Source organism: Pelecanus crispus, chromosome 4, assembly GCF_030463565.1.
Source record: "Pelecanus crispus isolate bPelCri1 chromosome 4, bPelCri1.pri, whole genome shotgun sequence".
In the NCBI taxonomy this organism is placed as follows: Eukaryota; Metazoa; Chordata; class Aves; order Pelecaniformes; family Pelecanidae; genus Pelecanus; species Pelecanus crispus.
Genome location: NC_134646.1, coordinates 19,855,898 through 19,864,035, shown reverse-complemented (window position 1 = coordinate 19,864,035; position 8,138 = coordinate 19,855,898). Strand labels below are relative to the sequence as shown.

The 8,138-nt window shown below is 55.4% G+C and overlaps 1 protein-coding gene across 1 annotated transcript; it reads left to right on the top strand.

Annotated features, from left to right (window-relative positions):
- Positions 1-692: 692 nt before the first annotated feature.
- On the top strand, positions 693-3,127 carry LOC104034693 (uncharacterized). Its single transcript, XM_075709768.1, has 4 exons — positions 693-767; positions 868-915; positions 1,406-1,660; positions 1,820-3,127. The coding sequence occupies exons 1-4, from the start codon at positions 714-716 to the stop codon at positions 3,125-3,127; spliced, it is 1,665 nt and encodes a 554-aa protein (XP_075565883.1). The 5' UTR covers positions 693-713.
- The last annotated feature ends 5,011 nt before the right edge of the window (positions 3,128-8,138 follow it).

Sequence of the window (8,138 nt, the reverse complement as noted above, 5' to 3'; positions counted from 1 at the left end):
AGCATGGCTCTGCTCCAGCGCGTTTCGGGTGCAGGGTGATGTGCAGTGCGGTTAGCGTGCCCCGTGGGGATGTGGTGCTGGGCTGCTTAAAGGACTTGGAAAATGAGAGCAGAGCTGGAGGAAAGCCCCCCGCTGCTTTACCTGCCTGTGCAGGCAGCAGTGCCGCTGGGATGCCAGACGGACCCAGCAGCCACTGGGGATGCAGCTCTCCGGGGAGTTATCTTACCGGGGTGCTCCACTTTGGGGCAGTGGGAGGTTTTATGGGGCTGTGGGGACCACACCGGGTGGGAAGTGCAGCTCTGCAGCCTGGGGTCTCATGGTGCTGCCCATCTGCAGTGCCGGATCCCATCACAGCCACCGAGGTCGGCTGGGTGGTGGGTGATATTACCATGGGAACATGGAACTTGGAGGACCTTTCCCACTCTTTAATGATCTTTAGACAAAAAATCTGCAAGAACATGGCCAAGTATTTCAAATCCCAAACTAAAGAGAAATTCTTGCACAGAAGATGCCAGAAGGTGGGTGACATGAGGACAAATCCCTTGGTTTTGTTTGATGACATGCCAGGCTGGGCACCACATGCCAGGACGGCAAGGCTGTATCAGTTGGAAGGGCTTTGTGGGGCTCAGTTACAGCCAGGGGCATGTGCAAATGCTTTGCTCTAGTGTGCAAATACTTTGCTCCCTGTTGCAGCCGCAGGGACCACAACCGACATGAAGGCTGCCTTCCTGGTGCTGCTCCTCTGGGCCGTAGCCTGCGCTCACCCTGTAAGTACCTACTGGACAGGTACTCAAACCCCAAACCCCGGTGGTTTTGCCCAGCCAAGGTGCACCAATCACTTATCAGACGTCTCCTGGATGTGTTTAGGTGCCCGGCCATGACCCTGCCCGCCCCCGCCGCAGCGTCCAGCAGGAGGTAAGCTGGGGGGTGCCCCCGCCCCACAGGTGGCAGCCGCTCACCGAGCAAGTCTGGGATGGGGAGCCAGCCCCTGGCAGGCATCCTTGGACCAGGCATCTGTGGGAAGAGCTGCCACTTCTGCCGGTCTTTGAGCTTTGCCCGTCTAACTCAGTCTTTTCAAACTGGGTTGGTTTCACCTCATTTTGCCTTTCCTCCCTGTGCGCATTCCCAATTCACCTGATGCGTTCTGCTGTGTTGGTCCTGAAAAAGGAGTTTTTGTGCTCTGAACCATCACGGTTTGGGCCTTTCTGGGTTGCCCTTTTGTTGGTGGCTACTTTTTTTTTTTTTGCATCAGCAGAAACAACTGAAGGGTGAGGTGTGAGCAATGAAAGAGGCTTGAGCACTTGCATGGCTTAGGAGCGATATATCATCCCACAGCAGTAGCAGTAGCAGTAGATGTGCAGTGGTGTTTAATAAACCAAAGCATCATGTCATGTTTTGCCTCCAGGACACAGCAAGTGAAGGTTACAGCAACAAGCTGGGCAACCTCCTGGATGGTAGAGATCGCAGACATCCTTCTGCCAGTGCAGAGAGGGGGGACAATGCCCTTGCCAGGGACCCGGCGGGTGGGAACGCCGTGGGTGAGGACCTGGGCGAGCACCGTGGCCAAGACAAGGGAGGCAGAGCTGGGGAGGCTCAGCACCTGAACCAGGTGGACCACGTGGACGCGAGTGCCCAGGATGGGAACGGCCTCGGTTTCCTGGTGAGTGGGTGGAGAGGGGTGTTTTGCTCTGCCAGAAAAGCGCGCTTAGCCCCAAATCTGGTGTTGGTCAGGGTAGCGCTTGGCCTGCACGGCAAGGAATGCCAATAGTGCCTGTGACCTGCAAGCCTTTGCATTTGTCTCCATTTGTCACCTCCATAGGACGAGGATGCACACGATGCTGATGATGGTGACAACAGAGAGTACCACCGCACTGGAGTCAATGGGCTTCCCTCCCACACCGGTGGGCTCCTGGACGAGGAGGATGATAGTGGGGACGACACCTTCGACGAGAACGGGGAAGAGGAGGGGGGCGAACGTCCTACTTACGTGGCTGGTGCCGACAGGGCAGGTGAACACGGCCATGACAACGGCCGTGGGGACGCCGAGGTTGGCAGAGGGCACGGTGACAGCAGCAGCAGTAGCAGCAGCGAGAGCGCTGGGGCGGACCATCAGCGGTACAGGAACTACCTTGGCAGCCGGTATAAGCAGACCTACAGGCGGAGAGGGGGCAGCAGCAGCAGCCAGGAGGAGGAGAGCTACGACTTTGAGGACGAAGCCATGCAGGGCGATGACCCCTCTGTCTTCGATGGCCCAGGCAGCAGCTACAAGGGGCGTTGGGCTGGCTCCCGCGCCCTGGGGAGCAGCCGAGAGAGCGGCCGGGGGGCTGGCTCGCACCGCTGGGAGGAGGGCGACAGCAGGTCCCCAGAGGTGGAGGATGCTGACTCAGAAGAAGACAGCCCATCCATGGAGGACAACAGTCAGTCAGAAGAGCCTGTCGACAGCCAGTCAGAGGAAAACAGTGCCAGCCGCTCTGGGGAGGATGGGGATGGGGAGGACAGCCCCTCCAGGCAGGGCGAGGGCAGCGAGTCCAATGAGGGCACCGCCGACCAGTCGGACGAAGAGCCAGGGGAGTCCCCGGAGGAGACCTCCCAGGAGGTGGTGAGTACGTCGAGAGAGCGCAGCGGCAGCTTGTCCCGGGAAGGGCAGGAGGACCGGGAGTCTGCCGAGGACCGGAGTGCGACGTCGGCGCCTGACAGTGAGTCCGGGGAAGACGAGGGTGACCAGAGCAAGTCTGGGGAAGACGAGGGTGAACAGAGCCAGTCCACAGAGGACACTGTGGAGGAGTCAAAGGAGGATGATAATGACTCTGACACTGATGGGGACGTGCCGAGCACATCAGCGGAGAGCCAGAGCGCATCCCCAGAGGATGACGGCAGCCAAGAGGACAATACAGGCGAGGACAGCAGGTCCACAGAGAGCAAGAACAGCGAGTCCCAGGAGGACGATGATGATGACGACGATGAGGAGAGCCACTCCCAGGAGGATGCCACCCACGAGTCCAGCAGCCGCGGGGACAACAGCTCACCACAGAGTCTGGAGAGCGGGAGCCGCAAACGGCGGCCGGGTGCCTACCGCAACAAGCCTGCTACCGACTACGATGACAACGACTGCCAGGACGGGTACTGACATGTGCCCCATAGCCTTGGTGCTGGGGGGTACGGAGGGAGGAGGTGTTTAATTTATTTGCTATATAGCCTGGTTGACTTCTTCCTGAGAAGGTGCTGTGGATAAAAGGGAGGCAGGTTCACCAGGGCTTGACCTGGGCGCACTACACGGGATGTGAAGTGGGAGGTGATGCCAGACACAGGGAAAAATGCCAAACTTGCAGCGAGAAACGCCATTTCCTATACCAAACTGGAGAGCACCCGAGAGCTGTGTGAGTGCCAGCGGGGTGATGCTGCCTGCTTGCCATAAGGGCACCATGGTGGCTCAGCACTCTGGGAGCTGCGCCTGGGTATGCTGGGCAGAAAGAAAGGTCCCTGCGTTCACCCCTTGTATTTACCTACCACTGCCCTAAAAGCATCTGCCCAGACTCCAGCAGGAGCTTTCCGTGAGCTCCACGTCCTGCACATAAGGAGGAAAAGCTACAGCTGGCACGCACACGCGGTGCGTGGGCTCAACGGTGTGTGAAGTACCACTTTGAGACGCGATGTATGTAATATTTTGTAAGAAATGTACAGAAAACATTATATTGTATCCTTTTTACACTTGTATTTCAAAGCTGAAATGTACCCTATTGATTTCTTTAATTACCATTAAAACCATCAAACTCCACAGTGGTGTGGTTTGAGGTGTTGCTCTTTTTCTCTCCCGGGGGAATTGGGTGCTGCAATTTGGGGTCAAACTGGAGCGAGCAGGGAGCAAAGGCCAGGCTGGTTGCATGGAGAGCCACAGCATGCTGGAGTGAGGGGAAAAGCAGAGGCTGAGGGGTGCTCCCACCCTCCTATTTCCAGGCGCCCCAAGGGCCACCCCTGCCCCTAGGTGAGCCAGCAGTGGGGTGGAAAAGCTGGCTAAGGACCCCTGCGAGCTGGGCCTGGGGCTTTGCTGTATTATGGCCATCACCTGCTGTAATACAAGCAAGGGTTGTACAAATACAAGCAGGGCCTCTTCCTGAGGCCCTGGGAAGGAGATGGGGGGGCATGGGGGGAGTCGTTGCTGGGCATTACAATACAGAATTCAAGAATGAGTAAAGAAATATTTTTTTTATTGATTATAGCAAAACTGCACTTAATTTGTAGGCTCTTTCCACCACTACAAAAGCTGTGAGCTGAACAAGTCCTGGTTTTAGCGGAATTTATGTTTTAATTTCCACCCTGTGTAAGCTCTTTCTACTTCTGTATGAGATCAGCTCTGAAATGTGCAGCTTTCCCATGCTGCTGTCCTGGGAATGAGCCTCTTTCCTGACCTTGCCTCCTCCACCCCACCAGTCCCCACTTCACAGGGGATACCGCAGCTGTGACTTGCACTTATTTTTTTGGACCCCTTTGCATTAGCTGTGTGAGAAGTTGGGGATGCTGTGGCGGTGATGATGCCTGTCAGGGTCACGAGTACCGAAATGCTGGTGCACAGCCCTGTCGCTGGGGTGGAAGACAGCAAGCACGGGTTTGGCTGCAGCCCAGAGGTGCAAAAATTGCTGGCTGACAGCTGTCGCTTTGGTTTAAAATTATAGTAATGATGCGTTTGCTGGCTCCCCTGCGTGGTGGCGCGGGGTAGGGCGCTGCTGTGGACTCTCCCGTGTCCAGCAAGCGGAGCCACCGCTCAGGCAGCGGGGACGTTTCGGGTGCCAGCTCTGCCACGGGGCTGGGTCACATCCCCGGGGCCATCAGAATCAGAGGTGCCGTTTGCGTGGGGACAGCTGGTGGCTATGGGGGCTGGGAGGTTTTTTTTTTGGGGTCCCTCCAGGATAGCGAGGGGTGCCCTGCAGCTCTGCTGTGAGCCCAGCCCATCAGCAGGATGGCCAAGGTGTGGGATGGGTGCAAGGGTGGGATGAAATGGGCTCCGTGAAACTGCATCTTGCAGTTTGTGCATGACTCTCTGTCCATTCTCATCCTTGGGCGAGCAGCAGCATGGCACAGGCGGGGAGGGGGGCCTCTCGCCTTCACCCCTCCGCAAAGGGGACGGCAAGCACTCGTCCTCCTCGTTTCATGCACAGAGAGGAAAAACTGGGTTGATTTGGCTTTAGTTTGAGCGGGAGAGGTGTGTGCCTCGCAAGCAGGGCACGCAGTAACCCGCTGCACCCTGTGCTGGAGGGGTAGCTGGCTGCGCTCCCCCTGCACGTGGGTCCCCTTCGCGTGCCTTCCCAGCAACATGCAGTGGTTGCACACATGTCCCCGCCAGCAACGCCCAAAATTTGCCTCCCGCTGGCTGGCTGCTCCCCAAAGGCTGGGGAGCCGGTGCCAGAGCTGGCTGCTGCCTGCCGGTCCTGTCAGGATGGCTTCCCACGGGATTGTCCCTCCCAGGCATCACGGTGTGGGGGGAAACTCAGCCCTTTGCTGGGGAAACCTCCTGCCTGGCCACAGGGAGGGAGCTGCTCATTTTGGCCCCATGCAGGGACGTGCCCAGCACCTGGGAGCACGTGTCTGTGAGGACAGGCAGGTTTTGGGGAACACTGGTGGCACTGGGCTGTCCCCATCAAATGCTGTTCACCTGTGTGTGAGCGGGGCCACCCTGCTTGCCATCTGGGGGGACTTGGTGGCAGGCAGCACTTCGTGGGGTGAGGTTTTGTATGGCCAGAGATAGCGTGGCCAAAAGATGCTCACTTTGAGGATTTTAAGGCATTTTTATCAGCAGCCCGTGTGTTTGGTTTTTGCAGCACGTGCCTGTGCACGGTGAGCATCTGAGGGGAGTGCTCCTGCTCTCTGCTGTCGGGCAGGCAGGAAAAGCAGCTGGGAAGGCCACCCGCATGCTCTGCTATCACTGCAGGTGTTCCTGCATCCCGTTTCGGGCTGATTGTGTGATGAAGTTGTAAGGGTCATCTTGCCCAGTGGGTTAGACAAGGATGAAAAATGCCCACATCAATGTATGCATTTTTCTCATCCACCCACATGGCATTTTTTGTGCATTGGGGGTGGCTTCTGGAGCTGAACACAGTGATTTGCCCAGGAATCAGCATTGGGGTTTAAAGCAGGTATTTTTGGTTGCATTTGGGTTTGTGAAAGCATGAGTCTGCCTCATCTTAAAATAAAGGTTTGTTGTTTATTTTTTTTGTCCTTTCCAAGAAGAAAAAAATCTATTTTTAATAAGCAGTCAGTGTGGCCGAAGCAGTGGGAGGCAGCAGCACCGAGCCCGGCTGCAGCAGCTGGACTTGGGGCAGCCACAGCATGCAAGTTGCGTTTATTCAACCCCCTTATTTTCCTGGCTTTGGTGGGAGAAACAGAGCAAGCCTCATGACCTGCAGAGCACCTCTCCATCCAGCAGCAGCTTTTTTGGCAGTGCAGCCAAGCACCCTGGGCTTCCCATGGCGGGCTGAGAGCCACAGCCAGCTGCAGGGCTTCTCCTTGGCCCCTGTTTGTCTTCAGCAAAATGGGAGTATCTGTGGAAGAAACAATCCAATGGGATTGTCTCTTCTGTGCCCCCTGTGATGGATTTCTGTGATGGGAACCGCTCCTTGCCAAGTGCACGGTGAGGCCGGGAGCGTTTCTCTACCCTTTTCAACGGGGAGGAAAAATCCTCTGACGGAATCGCCGCTGCCGTCAATCTGAACAAAAGAAATGTCTCAGCCCCGTGGGAAAACAGCCTCTGACCTCAGTGAAACCCCAAAATATTACAAACCTTTTGAATGCTCTAAGGGAATTCTTGTTCCAGCTCCCTTTACTGCCATGCACTTCAATGGCAAACAACTTTCCTGTGCACCCCTCCCCCGCCCCCCGCCCCTGGCTCAGCTGTGTCCTGAGAGTTTTGTGGTCCCCCCAGCACTGCGCCAAGGAGTTGGGCACTACAGAATGGCACCTAAAGTGCGTTAGCATCCACCTGTACTGCACCCCCTGAACTCGCTACGGAGACCTTAAAGCTGCAGAGTGAGCAAGTGGTTTGCAGTTCAGGTTTTTCTGTTTTCACACCCTGAAATACAAAGCTGCAAAGAGGTGGTGTTTTATTTTAGCAGAAGGCATCAGGTTTCTGAAAACAGGAGCTGAACCTGCAACTGGGGAGCAGAGGCAGGACGCTCTCCTGTCCCAGACCCGATGCTGTTTCAAAGCAGATGCTTTTGCAGAGCAAAAAGTAGGTTCATTACAGCGTGAAAACTTTCAAAGCCTTCTTTTTCGAAAATAAAACGAGTGCCTGAGTGTTAAGGTACTTATTGCAACAGACACACATTTGTCTGTGTATATATGGATACATATACAAGTGTTGTGCAACTGGTGTATGTACACAATGACAAATAACCAGTGCAAGCGCAGCAGTTCCCTGCTGACACACGCAGCGTGCTCTGCCTCTGCTGCAAATGGCAACATTTTAAGCCCAAATGCAGGGTTTTTTTCAGGTTTGAGCAGGGCGTGCAGTGGCAGGGAGGTAGGCAGCCATCGCTAGCACAGCGTGGAGAGCAGCGTGTCTCTGTGCCATCCAGATTTCTGACTGTCCAGGGACACTGATTTGACTTTGGCAGAGAGCTCAATTCCTAAGCTGGGTGTGCAGGTTGTTGATGGGTACCTCTGCAATGAACCTAGGCTCTCTGCCTGCTCTCCTCCTGAAAATGGGGCCTTTTGGGGGGTTTATTTGCTTTTTTCCTCCTGTTTCTGTCGTGTGGCTGTGTTTGAGGGCTCTCACACATGGATGGAGGCAGCAGACTGATGGTGGGACCAGTCCTGGTAACTTATTCTAGCTGAATTCCTCCTGAAAAAAATGAACACAAGCAAAAAAACAGAGGAAAAATGATACACAGGTGTTGCTCAGACACGTGAGGACCTGGGTGGTGGCGAGTGCTGGGATTTGTGATAATGCTGTGACCTTGCCTCAGTGATTTGCTGGGTTTCTATTCCCCAGAGTTCAGGCTGCCTCAAAGTGCTCACGTCACAGAGCTACTTGTGGCCCGCATTTTGCCAGGCATGTAAGTAGAATTAATTTCCTTTATCTGGTTTCCTGCCTCAGAGAAAAAGGAAAATTACATGAAATGTTTAGTTGCAGAGGGCCAATATATAAA